We start from the raw sequence: 20,012 nt of genomic DNA, 5'->3' as shown, positions 1-20,012 counted from the left end.
TACTTTTTTTCCATATAGCATTAGTGACAAGCAACAAACCAGTAACACATAATGCACTTCTGAAGCAACATATTCAAAGTAATAGCAAATAATTGCATATAAAAATTTATTGTCTCTCTATATAATATCATTTAAACAAGGCTTGAAATACATACAACTTAGGTAGCAGATCTCATTAATGTTTAAGTAGAATGTAGAAAATAGGTGTTATCACAGAATCAACAACAAACATTGTATACCACATTTCTCCCCCTCATAGCAATTGAATCATTGGATTCAACTATCTTAATTGGATTCAACTATCTTCAATTGGATCAACTATCTTAAGCTCTCTAATTTTTATGAGATCATAGCTGTGAGTTCAGAGCACATTTATAGAATCCACTAGCCCTTAAATATAAGGAAAGGTCAAAAACCCAGGCCTAGCTCTCACAATTGCTCCACTTACAAAACAGATCTATGCAAGAATATTGCCATTTTTATTCTGAGGTCATATCCAGTACAAAATGATAAAATAAAGTAAAAAGAGAAAAGAAATAGAAATCATTCACTGATGGTCTTTAAGTGAAATATGATGGGAATAACACATTTTTAAGAGTAGGTATATGTAAGGGCACTTTAGCAAGAGCGCTTAATAAACTAAGTTCATTGAACTGAAACCCTTTTGCTCTCACAGTCTCTGACACAGACAGTTACCTTGTGTATGCCTTGTGTTAAGAACAGAACTTGTCTCAATGACGTCTGCAGGATTATCCATCCCATTAAGAACTATGCTTTGAATATGCTTAAGTATCTTACTAAACTGTATTCTAAGAGTCCTCAAGAAGAAAAACTGCAACAGAAAGTAATATGAGAAGTGACTTAGATGGTACTCTTGCAGTGAAATAGCTATACACTGAAATACTGAAAACAAAATAAATCAAATTGCTTTGATTTATGCATTTGGCATACAATATTTTCTAAAAACTATACAGTTCCTCCTGGAGAATTCTTTTATCTATCGTGATATAACCAAAAACATATACATTCTCATGACAGATAAATAGTATTTTCCATCTTTAAAGTGCAGATTTATATTTGCAGTATAAACGACAACATTCGAAAGTAAATACCTCTATGCAGCAGTAGTCTATTTCATTCATTTCATAGTCATTTTTATGTTACTCTAGCACAGCACTTTCAGGAAACTAAGCAGACAGATTAAATTAGAGTAGCTACATTGTTTATCTTTAACAGAATGTTGCTTAAAATTAAGTTTTTAACTGGTTTTTACTTACTTAAGTACTTGAGTTTGCAAAATGCTAGAACCGTGATCACTGCAATGTGCCTGTAAACCACAACCTTAGAGCACAAATTAGATAACCATTTTATCTTAGAGAACCTATTTACAAAAAAAGAAGCAGAAAAGGAAATTTCAGAGTAGGAAAACTTTTTATCACAAGTTGTAAATTTTAGATGCTTATCTAGTAACAAAATCCATAGTTTTGGCAAAACACATAGCTTTTTAAAATAAAGAGTTATGACAATTAACAGCAAAGGAAGACCTCGGTTATTTCATCTGTATTTTCTGCAAAATGCTTGTATGTTGTTTCAAATCAACTTTAATGATAAGATTGTATGCCAAAGGTCAAACCCGACAAATCCTGTTATTATCAAGACAGCATTTGTGGTTTCTTCAACCGCAGCGACGCTTGCTTCACCAGATTTTGTTGTTTTCTCGTTGCCCATGCTTCCTCAATGGCAACACAAACGCTCTGTAAACAACACATTGAAAGAAAGGAGATAAAAGCTAGTCTGCGGTTTCCTTCTGTGAGATGCTACCAAAAATGGCTAATTCAACATTCATGCCTACATACACGTAGACTAGCTTGCGTGCTAGTGTAGCTTGGATGGCCCATCTAATTCTGCTTGAGTAATTTTAGCACTTAGTGAAAGCTGAAGTGTTTGAAATGCTTGTCAGTGCGCTTCTGCTCATGATTTCATTAAGTCAAACTAATTCATACAATGAATACGAAGAGAAAGAGTAATTTAAGCTGGATGGACAGACAACAAGCTGAAGCAACAAACATTTATGGATTGTTGGTAACTTATGGAAATTGGGGAAAGATTCATACGACTATAAAAAGAGGCAGACCTGAAACCCAAAATCTTATTATTTGTGAAGTAAACTTTTTTTGTGGCATCCTGTCAAACCAGCAGAGTTTTACAAGTGTAATCTACACAAAGAAGGGAGATGCAAAACATGGAGTATTACTGATAAAATAGAGCAACTGAAATTCACAAAAGGTAAACAGGACAGAGAAATTTATTTTCAACATATACACAACAGTAGAAATAAGAGCAAAGGAACAGTAATTAAGCAGTAAAAAGAAAATGAAACAAAGATTTTTCTGACATTGTCAGATAAAACTGATTTTCACTAGTCAACCAACGACCAAAAGTGTTATTTGCAATGTATGCCACAAAAGAACATTGAAAAAAACGTTTTCTTCAGGTAAGAGACAACAAAGTAGTAATACACAGTGTTTCCGTATGTAAAAAAAAAAAAAACAAAACGCCTTCAGGTGATTGCCTTCTTCCTCCCTTGCCTAATCTAATCTTTTAGACGGTCTCAATCAATTTCACAGGAGCAATTTGGCCATATTCTGATTGTGACTGGCCATTTACTCAAGGTGCAATTTTAATTGTGCATACAAGATGCTGTGGATTTAACTGAATCCACTTCTGATATTGGGAAGAATTCTTCCTCTCAATCTGCTACAAAACTACATTAAGACAGATAGTTACCAAGGTAAATTTTTCTGTTGTAGAGGAATCAAGGAATTAATGTAAACTGTTAGCTTAGCCTGTGTGAGCTAGCTATGAGACTCAAGCACGCGCTGAACAAGAACTCCCCAAAATCAGCCTCTGCAGCATCAACGTGAGCAAATATCAGAAAATAAATGGTAGAAAACCAGCAGAGCATGAGGAGCAGGAATGCAGTTTAATTCTTTTCACACAGAGGTACACTTACTGGGTTAATTCAGTTACCTAGAAAAACTAAGGAGGTACCATAATTCAGACATATGCCGACTACAGTGAACTTAACCTAACCAATTATTTGAATTATTTTCCTTTAATGAGCTGTAACATACAAAGTATAAGATGATGCAACTTCAACTTTATTTATTCTTGCATATACTCTCTCGAATGCTTTAAACTATCTTATCTCATTGTTTTCCTGGTCAAACTCATTTTTCAACAAGAAAATACGGCAAACAGTTCTCAGGCATGTGAATGTTACTATTTTTCAGATGTCTGGAGGTTCAACAACTACAACAATATCATAAGACAAAAGAACACAGAAAAATAAAGAATATACCCTTGCTGTAGCTTCATCCTGAAGTTGAACTGCCTTTACACATTCATGACCTACACTGTCCTTCCTTTGGAACATCCCTTGATCCTGTTGCAAAGGGGCACAAAAATATAATTCAAGTGACTGCAGAACAAGAATACAGAACCTGATACATAAATGGCTTGAATGTCAACTTCAGCTTAGACTTCAGTTCATTCTCTGTCCAACCCAACCACACTTTCAAAAAATATGAAGCACTTTCCCATATCTCCAAAGCCAGGAGTTGGAGTCCTTAGATAAATTAAGAGCATGTTTGGACATCTAAATAAGTAGTGTTGCATTATAACTAAATAATTTAAAAAAAAAAAAGACAAAAAACCACAAACAACATGATTTTCTTACCGAAACAGTTAGTTTTAAAACATTCCCTTCACAGGTAGGCCAGCGTATAAAGTCTTCAAATAAGTAATCCCACTCTGCTGATAAGTGACCTAAGATTTCCACCTCTTTTACATATATCACCCTCCTGTTTAGAAGGAAAAACAAGTCAATACACAATTTCTCCCAGGAATTACAACTTCGTGAGAAAACAAAATGGAGAACAGAAATATGTTTCAGAATGCATTTTCTATGTGGATCAAAAGTATCCATTCAGTAGGAGTTCAACTGTATTTCCTTAGTATATACTCTGAGATCGTTACTTTGTCCTTAAGACTCAGACGCTCTATGTTATCATACGGTATGCCCAGGGCAAATTAATCAAGACCACCAGTCTCTGCAAATCTAAACATTTTAATAGAATTGGATACTAGCGGAACATCACTTAATTCTCACCAGCTCCTCAATGCCAGCATCTACTATGTGAGAGCAGTCAGCCAGCTGAATACTGGCTATATAGTGAAGTACATGATAATTAGACGGACGGATGATCCATTGCTACAGTTTACATTTGCTAACTAGTTGCCCCCTCATCACTTTAGATATCCAGTGTCATCTAGCATGCTAAGAAAAAAAAAGCGGCAGCTTTGAATGGAATTAAGCAGAAGTTTCAAGCATATATAGACCAACTGGGATAAGGACAGAAGTATAAATTTAACTGAAGCTGCAAAAAAATCCCAAAACCTAAACCATGTAACTATCATAAAAGTATGTCAGTACCTATCTTAAAAATCTTGTTCTGCTGCAACAGGAAGTGTGTTAGTTGATATAAAACAAATTCAAGTTGCATGTCTCCCGAAGTCTTGGTATGGATAAGCCCACCTCATAAATCCAGGCAAAGGGCAGAAACTAGTGCAGAGATCATCATTCATGGGCTCATTTTTTTCTTAGTGTAGTTACAGGGTTTTGAGTCCTCAAATCATCCAAGAATAGCAATATCTTACATTCTAAATACTGCCCGATGGATTTAATATTCATTTTAATCTGAATTAAAAAAATCTGACTCAGAGTACTTTTTAATTAACAAGCTTGTAAACATGCATTATCAAAACACTGGTTTGACTGCAGACACTTTGCACAAGCTAATTTCAAACATCAGAAAAAGGAGCACTTCCCCCAGTAGGATGAAATAGTCACAGACCTTTAGAGTCAGTTAAAATAGCTTCCCAGATTAGTACCTAGTGTCAACACCACTGATCATGATCTTACTGTTTGCATAAAAGAAAGAAAATAAATTATAAAATCCATAAGAAATCAAATAAGAAAAGTGAACATGCAAAGAACAGCTATCAGTTCTGACTTAGCCAGATGCCTGATCCCTAAATTGAAACAAGACAAGCTCATAAAAAGCCCTTGGAACTTAGTACCTATTGGTAACAATAAGGTTTGCTGCCCTTCGGCCTCTTGGAAGTGCACAGTGGTATCGGTAGTTCTCTTTTTCCAGCTTTCTTATGTGTAATTTCTGAAACAGAAAATGAAAATATTTGGCCTGTAAAAACAGAAGTCTAAGCAATGTTTTCAATGCAAAAACCTTTCAAAAAGATCACCTAGTTGAACTTGTCTCTTTAAAGGCAGGCTCTCACAGTGCTTGCAGTCCTCAAGCATCAGTGAAATATCTGACTCCTCCCACCACTCAGAAGGGAGAACATGACACTGCAGTGTTATTAGACTACTTATTTACCTTGAATTTTCTGTTTGTGCTAATTATTGTTTAGTAATTCCTATTCTGCTACATCCTATGTTGCAGACTTGATTCAAGAGTGAAAAATCCTGCAACTGTACTTAAAAGAATATAATGCTTTGCTTAGACCCATAGAAATAATCAGGTTACAAATACTCAATGCCCCCCAAGGGTCAGATTCTAAAGCACTGAACAAGCATGGTCATTCAATATCCAATATATGGAAGGTATATGAAAGGGTAGATCAAACTACCCAACACATATTTATGTTTGACAGCTACAAATTAAATGACGAACTACAAAGAGAGATTTAGAAAAGCTTCAAAATATCAGAGAAGTGCTTTCTAACTATTTGTACGTTCCTAAATATTTTTTTGATGAAGTATTTTTCTGATTTTCCATTCCACATGCTATTTAAGTGAAGAGCAGTTTTTTCTACAACACATTACCAGGTTTACAATATTCAATCAACTCCAAAGAGAAGTACAGCAGAGTCTCACAGTAAATCCGAAGTAACACTCACAATAACTTTAGCTTAAAGACACCACATTTCAGAGTGACACATCAATGAATTTGAGGGGAGTTTCAGTTTACTTCTGTTATTACGGAATTCAGCCGCTGTATAACAGTAAATTTAAATTGTTTGACAACTGAAAAAGTTGTGACAAACTAGAAAGAACATTCTGGAAATGGAGGAGGGAAGAAACAACAAAAAAAAAAAAACAGTACAGTTTTAGTTATTTCCTGTAAATAAATGACCTTCTCAATTTCCTTAGCTGAATTTATGACATGACTCCATGTTCATCCGTCTAAGGTCAGTCAGGCAGGCTAAAAGCTCAATACAGATCAAGTAACCACAAAGAAAGCTGTCATTCCAGCCTACTTCAGAATCAATTAAAAGAATTTTCAACATTTTCATTTTATTTTCATTTATTTGAAGTTTAACAAATGTCTTAAAGCATCATCATACATTTCAACAGATCCCAGAAAAACCCTTTAAGATCAAAGGCAGATAAATGTGCAGTTGATGAGATCAACAGCCCAGTGTTTTCCCGGATTTGACCCCAAGGAATGTACTATTAAAATATATGTATGTATTTCTGAATTTTCCAGCAACCAAAAATACAGGGTCCCCATCTTCTACAATTATATATATTTATATACAAATATATCAATTTCTGGCCATCTTAGAACTTTTTGATACTGTAAAATAGACATGAAAGAGAAAAAAATGCCACAAAAGACTGCTTATCTCAGACTTCTCACTTCTTCAAAACACAGAAAGACAGCAGCAAATGACTAAAACCACAACATGAACTCACATTTTATATCCAAACCCAAACCACAGCTGATTCAGTTATATAAATCTGAATATATAAAAACAAGAAATGAAAAGCAAAACACATCACCATGCAAGACCACAATTCAGAAGTTGCAACTCATATTCTGAATCTTTCTGTCGGATATGCAAAAAGTGAGACATACTGTATTTTAAAACAGATTTATTCATAAGCTTATTCCTCTATTTAAACTCAAAACTTTGGTGAGAAAGTCTGGTTTTGTAACCCTAACTTCAAAAGCTATCCTAGTATTTTTAAGTTTTGTATACTAAGACGAGTTTCCATGGAGCTCTCAGCCCAAGAGATGCAGTATTTGTCAGAGCTGTACCAATACTCCTGACACAAATTCAATGCATTATGGTGGAGCATTATGTAAAAAGGGGTTTGGGACATATGATGCAAATTACTTTGTGATCTGCATACACTGTTCAAATTCAGGCATCTTTATCAGAAGCTTTTATTTTGATGAGACTACTACAAGCACTTTAAAGAAGTTCAACTTATTGAACGTTTACATGGAAATGAAAGAACTAATGCAAATATACACAGCAGTACTGAAACTCAACTAGATATAGAATCTGCAGTTTCTTGAAAGATAACATTTTTCTTGCTGCAAAACACTAGCATCACCTCAAGCATTCCTCAAGTATTCTGTATTCCTCATAAAGCCCCATGTGTTAACTAGGAAATGAGGCAAAGTAGCACTACAGACATGAATAAAAACCCATCACACCCAGCCAGATCTTAAGTGCTGGGGATAGATGGGAGTCTCCTCATGAGAACAGGCAGTAATACACATTAAAAGGCAATGGCTAACAAAGCCTTGCACAAAGATAAAGCTCACGAGAATTCATTTCTTGAGAAACAATTTTCCTCAAGTTGCCATATTTTTTCCTTTGATTTCTCCAGTTGTACATAGATTTCACATAGCACATTCTTGACTATCAAGCCTCACTGCACAAGCTAGAGACATGTCCTGCAAGATATGACATCTGACTGGAACCCCATGTAGCCCAAAGACTACATCTAGGATCTCTGGGAAAATGAACATTGTCATCAGTCAGCCTACTCCATCCCACTGCTCTTCTTACTGTGCACCCAAAAAAAAAAAAAAAAAGAAAAACCAAAAAAACCCATCACCCTTCTGAGAGGAAAAACAACAACAACAACCTTGTCTTTTAAGACAGACCTGACCTACACATCTGCTCATCCTAGGTAGGGCTCTAACATTTAGGAAGATCTACATTTTTATGTAAAATATTTTTTGTCCAATCACTGGATATTATTAAGGCATCCATTCCTTAAGGTAATATGACAAGGTTTCAACCTTGGAAATACATATTTATTTTAAAAGGATATACGTACTAGACTAAATCATTAAAAAAAAAGTCGAAGCAGAGCAAACTAGAAAAGTATTTTGCACAGCTCCTCTGTAGAGGAATTAAGTCAAAGCAAGCTAAGTTTTTTCCATGGAAAAGCAAAGGAGTTAATGACGTATAAGATGCATAAAAGTAGTGTGGCTGGAAAAGAAAGCATATTGAAACATAGGGTTTTTAATCAACTAAGGAAAGTCACCTGTAATTTGATACAAACAATGAACTCTGTAAATGGATCTGAGCTATGCCACTAATATGGCTAAAGCAGCAGGCAAGAAGCAGAGCTTTCTCAAATGAATTTGAATTAGTTACTCAATTTAATAAGGTAAAGTCAGTGGCAGAATTAGGGATGATACAGTCAAGGCAAAATACAGAAGTATTCGGTGGAGGTAAGAATGGAATTTGGAATAATTTTAACTGCATAGGCAGGAGAATGATTTCTGGGTCAGTGTTTGTATGGCAGACAGAAAGCGTCGCCAGGCAGACGAGAATATAGGAATTAAGAATCCAAAACACATTTACATATTACAGTTCTCCAATTCTGAATAAACTTTATTCTTCAGCTACTTACAGAAGGGGGAAAAATACAGTTACTGAGATGAGAAAATCTTGCTTAAGCTACTTGCGATCTTGGGTCGGAAGTGGAATCAAAAATAAAGCAAACTAACATATAAATTAACTTATGGCAAATATATCTGTGTGCATAAACCGACCTTCTGATTTGTCTTCCCTGCTGAAGTATCTTATTTCCTGTAAGACACTGCCCATCTTGCTTGGAACTTATACTAAGAAACAAAACCCTCACAACACTAACCTCTAGCAAAGAGAGCAAAAGCAGTTTAAAATACATATGTAAATAAAATAAAGGCTGTGTTCAGTTAATTGGCTTATGAAAGGAAGAGACTATCTAGAGGACAATGCACAGGATTCATTCTTGTATAGTGTGCAATTCTGATCTAAACAATTTAGGCCAAAGAAAGATACAAATATTAGATGTGCAGGAAATGCAAAAACACCCAGTTTTTGGTGCTAATTATGCTACATTCTCCTTTTTGATAGATGGAGAAAATACAGTGAAACCAGTGAGAATGCACAAGATTACTAAAAATATCTTCAGCATGATTTAAAAATAATAGAAGTTAAAATAAAAAGAAGTCATTGTATGAAGAAATCTGTTTTGCTCCACACACGATTATGACAATCTCTCTAAAACAGCTAAAATAAAGAAATCCCTAATACATTTCCTTTCTTTAATCAACTTAAATGAAAAACGTTGACTATTGAACTCCAAATTCTAGAAAGGTATTAGCAGCAGAGACGTATCAGCTTAAGTTTTATTCATTTATTATACGAAAGTACTTTGCTCCTAAGACAACTTGTTCAGCTTTGTTAATTTATTGTGTTGTGTTGTGTTAGAAGTGAAATTATGGCATCACTTCATGTAGAAATATATTTAACTATCAATTCATGCTAATAGTTGACACTTAATTATGTTAAACAGAAAAGTCCCAGAAGATTCTGGAAATTAAATCAAGAGTCAATAAGCAGGCTATAATATTTCTAATTGATAGAATTTCATAAAGAAGTAGTATTAGTAGAAATGTTTACTTGAAGGCACAGGGGTTCATCAAACATCTAAGTGGATGGCCTACAGCATATTACAGAAACCAGAAAGACAAAGTTTTCTTCAAGTTTTTGTGGAAACAGTATTGCCATACAATCATGAAATTACAAGCAAACACTTTCACAGAAGAATTTTCTATTCAGTACTATTTTAAATTTTGTGCTCATACATTGCTCTCTTCATCCATAGCCCTAGCTCTATGAGAATGGTAATATTAACCACCAAGTGAACTTAGCATCTATGCTACCATGATTTTTTTCCACCCAAATGCCTTCAGTAGCTGCCATTTGTAAGGAGCTTAGCATTCTCAGAAAAACAGACATAAGGGAAAAAAGCACTCCCTTTTCTCTCTCACCTTTCTCACTTAACTAATCTTACCTTAGATATTCAAGTTCATTTTTAGTTTTGTTTCTTAGCACGGATAACATGAAACACTATCTACTACAAAGAAAAGACATGAACAGTGGGAAGAGAACATGTTAAATGAAATCATGCCCTTAACCTAAAATAGTTAAGGTTGATAAATATCACAAAGGAAAACAAGAAGAAATATGGAAAATGTTTACTCCTTTATTCCAGTTCTTGCTGCGTATGCCAGGAAAGAAAGAGAAAGAAGAAAAACATTAGACTAGGAAATAAGGACTAAAAATGAACATTAAGAAGGAAGTACCAACTTATCAACTTTTACTTTTTAAATGTTCATCAGGAAAGTCATTTTACTTTAACTTCTTAGCAAAAAACCACCATTTTAATTTTTTAAGGAAGTGAAAGTTGAAATACAATTCAACTAGGTTCTGATTATTTAGAACTTGAAAACAACTGTTACTAATCCCCTGTACGTTAGCCACATCCAGATGTAAAAGCAGCCTAGATGTTCCCAGAATGCTTGCAGTTACAACATACTAGCATTAAGAATAATATAATAAATCCCAAGGTGCTGTTTTTTCAGTAAAGTATTTCATCTGAGTGCAAAAATGTTTCTCTTAGGATTAAAAATATTTTGAGAATGTGTGGAAATGCTATCTCCCTTCAGAGCGATGTTTTTGTGTTTTTTTTTTTCTCTTGAATTTCTATCATCCTTTAAGGAATCCTGTAGGTCAGAGAACTTAAAAGTGCATTTCCAGTGTAAGTCATACCTCAAATAAATCATAACCCTCGGCTTCCACCCTATCGTATGGCCGGATGATGCCATCTTCGTGAATGAGACGTGGAGGGCGGAGATTAGGTACTTCTTCTGTTGATTCTGCCACCCTGTTAGAGACAGTGGAACAGTATTCTCATAAGCTCATTACACATTTGAGTTTCACTGATTTATGTTTAAAATCATCCTATTTACTATCTCACTTAGACTTCACGAATATCCTAAAGATGTAAATAACAAAGGCACACTGCCAGTAATAAACCCAAGATAACATTAGAAAATTAGCCAATTACAACACAACTTAGAAAAGCTTACTCCCATGCCTTGACAAGTGCTAAGAATTCAAGTTCATTAACGTATTTTCATAAGGTTCCCTTAAAACACACAAAATCCCCGGTGTGCGCAGCTAACTGAGTTTCAAACTGGTAATATTTCAGTGGTCAACTTTTACAGTAAGTTTAAATGACAATTAGACATTTGCATTCAGCAGAACATAAATATACCTCAGCGGGAAAATTTAAATAAGATCCTTTAATTACTTTTTCATAAGAGAAGGGACTGAAATGAGAAAATGATCTAGTTACTGTCTGTGTGACCTGCAATGCTGCAAGACAAATTCTAAAGCAGCAATTTCCAGAGATTATCATAAAACACGTTCATTAGAGGCTGCTATCTATCTCTTGGTCCTATAAATCCTACTGAATGTTGTACATAACACAAATTATTTAGTGTGACTACTGGATCATTTCACTACATGGTGCGCAACATACAGAGACTACGCCAAAACATCCCCTTGACTTTTTACCTTTGAATTCCCTGGAAGGTACTGCTGGCCATATCTACGATGCCACCCGTTGGGCGAGCAACCACTCCTACAAGTCCCTTTCCAATTCCTTTAAAGAACCCAGCTGCACCTTCTTTTTTAGCCCCTTCAGAAGGAAGAATGGAAAAAAATGTTAGTTTTAATGATCTGCCAGAAGACAGTAGCCACAGAATTAAACCACTACTGCTCCAAACAACATTAGAACATTTTGTCTAAAAAGAGCCCACAGGAACTGATTATGTACCATCCAGTTACTAAGAAGTTCTCCGAACAAGTCACAGATTGCCCACTCAGTGATGTAACTGCTCATTTAAAGTCTTAGCTGCCTTCAAAGCCAACACAGCTAAGATGTAAGAGTCATAGAATATCCTGAGTCGGTAAGGACCTGTAGGCCGAGTCCACCTCCTGGCTCCACACAGAACTATCCCAAAACAAAACCCCAGTCTAAGAGCAGTGTCCAAGTGCTCCTTGAGCTCTGACAGCTCAAGGCCGTGTCCACCGCCCTGGACAGCCTGTCCCATGCCCTACCCTCTACCGAAGAACCTTTCCCTAACACCCACCCGCCCGTCCCCTGACGAAGCTCCACGCCGTTCCCTCGGGCCCTGTCACTGTCACAGAGAGCAGAGCTCAGCGCTGCCCTCTGCTCCCTGTGAGCAGCTGCAGCCGCCACGAGGCCTCCCCTCAGCCTGTGCTGCTCTGGGCTTGACAAAACTCAGCCTCTCCTCACATTTGTTGTCCTCTAGGCCCTTCATCATCTTTGTAGCCCTCTTTTGGATGCTCTTAAGCTATTAAGCTTCGTGTCCTTCTTTTATTGTGGTGCCCAAACTTGCTTTTTGAGGTGAAGCCACACAGCCCAGAGCAGTACGGGACAATCTCTTCCCTCACTCAGCTGGCAGTGCTGGGCACCCCAGGGCACACTACTGACTCATGTTCACCTTGCTGTCAGCCAGAACTCCCAGATCCCTTTTCACAGGGCTGATCCCCAGCCTCTCGTGCCCTAGTCTGGATGTATATTTTGGGATTGCCACATCCCAGTGCAGAATCCAGCACTGGTCACATTAAACTTCATGTGGTTGGTGACTGATTGCCCATCCCTCCAGTTTGTCAAGATCTCTCTGTAAGGCCTCTCCAGCACCTAATTTAGCATGCATCTGAGGCCTGCATCCAGAACATTCATAAAAACATCAAGGAGAATTGGCCCTAAAATGAAGCCCTGTGGAATCCCAGTGGTCTCCAGCCTAATGTAGCTTCATTAATTGTAACTGTTTGAGCCCAATCCATCAGTCAAACTAGATTCTGTTCCGCACACATTCAGTCCAGTCTTCAAGCTAATATATTCGTTTTTATACGTCAGTAATAACAACAAAATAATTTGAATAATCTAAGCTGCATATACACAACTGAAATTAATTATTTCTCTCTGAAGTCCATGTTTTTCATGATACCTAACAGAGAAGAACCAGGAGAGCGTTTAGAGAGCACATCTGCTCATCCACTAGTGAAAGAAATACTACACCTCAAATTATCTGCCAACCATATATAAGGCACAGGTGATATACAGCACTATAACAATTAACTTGCAATATTTAAATCACTCAAACACGAACTTTAATGTAAAATATTTTTTCTTAGATGTTCAGCATCATCTACTATATTGATGAAGTGACAGCCTTCATGAAAACTTATACTTCTCCTGGGCACTAAATCAGATTTATTTATTAAGATTTCCTCAATACTTGAAGTCCTCCCAAAATTAAGATGTAGTGATAAGACATCTGTCATCTTCAATAAGTAATTATTTGAGTTGTTCATTATTTTTGCAGTATCCAAAATCTATTAGCTCAACATCTGATATGAACATGCCATGAGTAGTGTAGGATATAAAATGTCAGAATCTTAGGACAGAATCATAGAACTGTTTAGGCTGGAAAAGAAATTCAAGGTTAAGGTCAACCATCAACTTGACTTACTAAGTCCAATCGCTAAAGCCACGTCCCTATGTCATAACTTCTAAAGCTTTTTCAATTGGTGTTTTATTATTTTTTATAGAATTGTTGATAGTATTTTTATTCTAGCTTTAAAGAACAATCTGGTTACTACAACAAGCATAACATACTACCCTACAAAGACGATATCTCCCTAACTCATACAAAAAAATAACAACAGCTGTAAACGTATCTGAGTAAAACACTGCAGAAGGTTGCATTTTAGCTAGAAATATGAAAATAATCTTCCTATGCTTTAGCATCATAACAGAAATTTCTTAAAATTAAATAAATCAAAAATATTAAAAAATCTTTAAGCACTGTAGTGCAGCCTTAGAACTTACCTTCTACAGGTTTAGTAATTATTCCTGTCACACCCCCAACAACACCCTACAACAAAGAAGATAATTAAGTTCCTACTTAGAAGTTAGAATGCTAGTGTCCAGCTAGGCAACCAATCATCTCATTTTCATTTTAAAAGCTGATAATGAAGTTCAATATCAAAAATATTTTATTTTCACTTTAAAATATTAAGTAAAAGAGGGAAATGACTCAAGTAACATTTAATTGGCAACAAAAGACAAAGAAATCCTTTGTTCTCTGCCTCATAATAATTAAGAAAGCTTCTTCCTAAAAGAAAGTTCTTCAGAAAGCTGTCAGAATTTCCAGTCATGAGTGAGCAGTACCAAATCTCTAAGATAACATCAGATAACTGAGAAAGACTTCAAAGTCGAGGCATTAAGTGACACTAAGGTAAAAAAAAAAATCCAGTGGGGTAACTTCTAAACTTTCAGCAAACTCAACCAGAAACACCAAAACAATGCTTATTACTTATAATTCTTTAGAAATAAGTTGATAAATTTGACTGTAATGGAATTTATTGAGATTTAATATACTTTCATCTAATACAGGTCTCTCAGTAATTGTCTACATGAGTTCTTCCACACTTAGCACCAGAAATGGGACATTCTTTCTTTAACCAGAAAAGGTTTCTGACTTCAGATAATAACGAACAGATGACGCTTGAGCAGTTTCTATTTCAGAAAACGAATCTCTCCAACCTACTAAGACGCTCACTTTTATAAACATTCAACTTGACTTAGAAGAACGTGCAAATAAATGAAAAAAATTAGGAGTTTTTGTAAGACCTCAGCATATAGGAAGCCATTTCTATACAGAACAAGTCCAGAGTTCAAATTCACAGCCAGATTGCTTTAATGACAGAATTAACTGGAATAAAATTTAAAGGCCCAGTTACTTCAACAGAGGAAAAATCTGTTTATTTTTTACAGTTTCCCTTTTTAAGAACCTATCTTCAGTTCCTTGTGTCGGCCTAAAGAACAACATAACCTCAAACACTAAAGCTAACAAATGATATTGAGGCTATTGATTCTCTTATAACCTGACTTCCCATTTTTGTCTTCTGTTTAGCGCTCATGTTTAGATAAAGCCAAAGAAGACATTATAAAAATTATACACATGGAAGTTTGAAGTCTACGTTAAGAGTTGATGCATCATACACTCAACTTCACATTCATACCCGTAACAAGCCTTTTCCTCCTTTGGCCAGGCTGTCGCCGAAGTCTCTTGGCTGACGACCCATTTCCTCTCTCCGTTTTTGCTGATATTCTTTATCCATAGTAATGGCTGCTAAACCTTTCCCTACAGAACCAGTGATCCTAGACACCACCCCTGCAGCACCACCTAATGGAACAGATCAGAAAGTAAAAGTTATTGTTCTTTCACAATTTAACAGTAGAAAACACACAATAAACCACAGAGATTTCCCCCGTATTGAATTTAGGTATTACTGATTTACATAAGCTGACTGTCATGTTGAGTATGAGAAGAAATTGGTCTGAAATCCATTAGTTTAGTATAATAGAACTCTTAAATCAGCTCAATATGTATCATATATCATACTGAATGGAAACTGACTTTCTCTACTAACTGTAATACACAGCTGAATAAACATTTAAGGTAAGTGTAACAAGAACTTAGGACACATATAGTTCTCTGGCTTAGTCTAAGATGAAGATTGGCAACACTATTGTACAAACTTAAACTCCTGTGAAAGAAATATCCCATAGATATTTTCAAAACATAACTTCCCTCCAAAATAAGAGAAAGAATACATAAATGTAATCCATGAGTTAATCTATTTCATCAAATGAGTAGCAATAGGATACACACCCACTGTATGTCCGAGAAGACTTCTAACACCAATTACAAAGCCCTCAGCAAATTCTTCAGGTCCTTGAACAGCACCCTGAAAATGAAGCCTATTATCATTAGAAGAAAACTATGCACTTGCGTATGCATTTCGAGAAAGTTCTAGCAATTCCATTACATCAATTAGAGCAAGATTGTTTTAAAATGGCACTTCTTTAAGAGTTGAGAAAACTTTTTTTTTTTTTTTAACGTTAACTGTAGAGTACAATGATAAAAAGCCTGCAACTCCAACTATATATTTAATCAGCCTACTGTTTATGTACGGTTGAAGAATCACAAAGTCATACCTGGAAAGGCTCATAAAAGAAAGCTTCAACTCCTTCAGACAGACCTCTGATTAAGCCAAATGGGTTTCCAAGAACATCTAACCCAAGTACAAGAACATACATCTGTTTCAGGAACTAAATAAAAACAGAAACAACAAAAATTAAACTATCATCAACAACAAACAACCCAGAACAGCTTTACTGGCTGCTATTACCCAGTTACATGGTAGAATTCAAGGGTGCTTAATTTTTTTGATTGACTACCCAAGTAAGGCATTAGAGTACTGAAGCGAGTATTTCTACTGCAACAAAGGCTGGCTAATGTAAAAATACAGTTTATCCAAAGATAACTAACAGAACACTGCAGTGAATAAATGCACAGACAGAAAGAACAAAAGTAACTACATACATTCCTTCAACATATTTTCAGGAGGTTTTTGTAATTATGTTTGAGTAGCATGCCTCCAGATTCCTACTTCAGTACCATGAACTTAAAAAAAAAAATTGGTAGCTTTCATTCATCTTTTCTTTCTTATTTTCCTCATTCTGTAAAGACATTTATTCAATATTTTACACAAAGGCTGGACTAAAACTTACTTGTTCGCTATAATGTCTAACAGCTCTCTTCATCAGTTGGTCTCTCTTGTAGAACTGATATTTAATTTGAAAGAATGCAAGTCTGAAAGACAAATAATTGTGTAATAATTGTACATTATTTATAGGCACTCTTTCTCCTTTTCAGCAGTTTTTTTTTTTCCCTTGAGATAAAACTTGAAGCTATATTCCATTGAAAAGGAGAAGAAAACACACCTCTCCTCCATTTCTCCTTTTCCATAGAGGCTCTACCTTTTTATACTAGTGATAATCAGAAGGTCTATATTAAACTTTGCTGATTCAAGTATATAGCCTGTTTTTTTAAATTATTAAAAAAGACTTTTTTGGCTTACTTGAAAATAAGATCATCCACATCTGTTAGAGTAGCTCCAATACTTTTCAAAAGTAAATTAAGAGAATGGATGGCTATCATTTCTTCACTCTTATCTGATGCTTCTCCACCAGAAGCGAGAGACAGACTCAAATGCAACTGTAAAGAAGAAATTAGTAAAACCAGCAATTTTATCCAAAAGGTTGATCTGAGCATCTATTTTACTATAGAGAATGAAGAAGTAATTTTTATGAAGTGATTAATTACCTCAACTTATTTTTTACATACCTTAATCGGAGAAATATGAAATAGCTCAAAAAAGCTCAGCATTGACAAGTCTGTCAAGGAAGACTCCATTAGTTCAGTGTTAAGTGCATCCATATCTTCCTGAATTAGTTTAGACTATTTTAAGATAAAAAGAAAGAAAATTGAACAGCAGGCTATCATTATATGTATCAGCATAAAAACATACAAGCATATACACATTATACATAAACATATGTAAATATATGAATAAAAGCCAGCACAAAGAATAATTGTGTACAAATACTGTAAAACAGTGAGCTAACTAAATGGTCAGAAACTCCAAAACTGGAAATGGGCTAACTGCTTTTGTATCCCAGACTGTATTAAGTTTTTTCCTTAAAAGGGTATACACAAAAATTTCTGCGACTTTTCAGTTCCTCCTGATTACTTGATACGTCCTTATATTTCTCAATCATTAACAGATATCACTTCCGTATTAATTTAGAAATATTAGTAATTAACTTCCTGAGTTCATCTGCATTTTTGTATTTCCTCACCAAATCAGAATTTTAGATAATAGATCTGAAGATTTCTAAGAAAAATCACTTTCCAGTCATACATCACTACTGACAAGTCAGTTAAAAGATTACTCTATGTACCCCAACCTTAATCTACTACCCTTAACACTTTGTAGCCAAAGTTGAAACAACTGTGTCAAACAATTCAGCATAACAAGAACAAAAAACAACTACACATACCCCTGTATCAGTTACTCAAGCTTGTCTGTTAATAATACCCATCCCTAAATGTCAATGGAAATACCAATGCTTCGTTGACAATTATTTTATTAAGTCTCTTCATTCACTGCTCTCAAATGCAACATTCACTAAAATATTCAGAAAATCACATAGGCCCATATAAGGACCTATTGTGGCAACAATCAGTTTCTGCCATACATTACCCTTTGCCTTTCAGCTTCTGGATCTGTAGATGGAGTAAAAAGTTCACTAAGTGCTGCTAAAAACCCTTGGTCAATTTTCAGTGCCATTTCCTGGATAAGAACCATGAAGTATCTAAAATGGGAATATGAACAGTGTGTATTTGAAAGCATCCGGAATTTAAGCTAAACAAGTAACTGAGGCTTGGTTATTCAATACTGCTTAGTAAAACTACTTACAGTATTAACTGTTTATTTACAGTTAGGAGGGCTTAGCAGCCACATGAAACTATGTGTTGCTTTACTGTAGATTATTCATATTTTACTGTAGATTATTCAAAATGGATCTAAAAATATCAGCTCTCAATAATGTTTAGTAATTTTGTATACTATGATTTTATGTGCTTCACTGGTTTCACCTAAGTAGTATATTTGTTCCTCTTATCCAACTGCCTTCTGCCGTAAGTCATACTATTGAATATTTACTTCATTGAAATTGACCGTCCTCAATTACACCCATTCTAGCCAGGTAAAAAAATTGTAAGTAACCATTAAAATGTTTTCATCCCACTTCATAGTACAAGAACACAACTGAAGGCACAGACATACTAACTAGAGAACATACATTTCACAGTAAAACACATTCTTGAGCTACTTTAGAGACTGAATGAGTTGTCTGTTGTTAGAGCACCGAATAAACCCAGCACTGCACAGCAAACAGGCAGAGATGGAATTCCGATGTTTCAGTTGAAGAGGTACCTCATTCTAATTACTAAAGAACTTCCTTAACGGTTTCTTAACAAGGCCAATTCTCACCTTCTAAATTAAATAAAAAAATGATGTTTTTTCACTACAGACATTTTAAAACTCAATCAAAGTCAGGAGTTGTTTGGATAGGAGAATCCCACTCTTAAAATAAAGTTCACTTTAAAAAGAATTTAAAATCTCTGAAGATGCGTTACAGCACACTATTAAACTCACTTGAATTGCAGTACTTTGCTGTACTCATTAAATCTAGTGATAACACAGACGTCAATGAATGGTTTTGGTTCTGAAACAAGAAATAAAAAATAAATTGTCAAGCTACTACATTCAAGGTTGCATAAGTCTGGTACCATTAAAGGTCTTCACTTACCTGAGTCCAAAGCAATTGACTTGGGAGGGGCTACTGGGTGAAACACGACAGGAAACATCGATCCTGGTAACTGATTATCAACCTAAAATTATCATATTAATTAGACTCATGTTTTAATACCACAATAATCAAAGACCATTTCAGTTTAGAAGGCCTAGAGAACTTTTTTTTTTTTAATATATTTTGTTCAAGAATAACGTTGCTTCCATACTCCTTCCCCCTTCTTAGGGGAAGCAGAAAAGGGGAGGAAGATTTTGCTGCAATAATTTTGACATGTTACTTTTTAAGTTGTAAAAGATCTAATGGTTCGAAGCGTTGCAAAGGGGTGTTTATGGAGTTTCACACATAGATTCATTGAGAGGGTCTGTAACTGATGGTATTTTTGACTCTAACAATAAGAAGCACCTTCATGCAAAAAAAAAAAAAAAAAAAAAAAAAAAGAAAAATAAGAGGAAACTCTTTCCGACCAGCTGGTCAGAAAAAGCATCAGCAGGGTCCTTGATGAGTGCCTCCTCTGTGCAACTCT

The 20,012-nt window shown here is 35.3% G+C and overlaps 1 protein-coding gene across 2 annotated transcripts in view; it reads right to left on the bottom strand.

Moving 5' to 3' along the window:
* The window catches only part of VPS13C (vacuolar protein sorting 13 homolog C), an 84,747-nt gene continuing 64,827 nt past the window's right edge, over window positions 93-20,012 (bottom strand). The window contains exons 68-83 of one of the 2 annotated variants that reach the window (XM_021407601.1): window positions 19,487-19,568; window positions 19,333-19,402; window positions 18,376-18,487; window positions 17,457-17,570; window positions 17,191-17,327; window positions 16,841-16,922; window positions 16,265-16,378; window positions 15,939-16,014; window positions 15,286-15,449; window positions 14,090-14,135; window positions 11,743-11,866; window positions 10,933-11,047; window positions 5,143-5,237; window positions 3,740-3,863; window positions 3,362-3,445; window positions 93-1,754 (exon numbers count right to left, since the gene is read on the bottom strand). In XM_021407601.1, coding sequence (XP_021263276.1) covers window positions 1,653-1,754; window positions 3,362-3,445; window positions 3,740-3,863; window positions 5,143-5,237; window positions 10,933-11,047; window positions 11,743-11,866; window positions 14,090-14,135; window positions 15,286-15,449; window positions 15,939-16,014; window positions 16,265-16,378; window positions 16,841-16,922; window positions 17,191-17,327; window positions 17,457-17,570; window positions 18,376-18,487; window positions 19,333-19,402; window positions 19,487-19,568 — 1,641 coding nt within the window. In that variant the 3' untranslated portion in view covers window positions 93-1,652. Of the gene's footprint in view, window positions 1,755-3,361; window positions 3,446-3,739; window positions 3,864-5,142; window positions 5,238-10,932; window positions 11,048-11,742; window positions 11,867-14,089; window positions 14,136-15,285; window positions 15,450-15,938; window positions 16,015-16,264; window positions 16,379-16,840; window positions 16,923-17,190; window positions 17,328-17,456; window positions 17,571-18,375; window positions 18,488-19,332; window positions 19,403-19,486; window positions 19,569-20,012 lie in introns of those variants that run through there. The other variant, XR_002441860.1, reaches the window with a different exon arrangement.

Source organism: Numida meleagris, chromosome 9 (assembly GCF_002078875.1).
Source record: "Numida meleagris isolate 19003 breed g44 Domestic line chromosome 9, NumMel1.0, whole genome shotgun sequence".
NCBI lineage: Eukaryota > Metazoa > Chordata > Aves > Galliformes > Numididae > Numida > Numida meleagris.
This window is presented reverse-complemented; position numbering and strand designations above follow the sequence as displayed.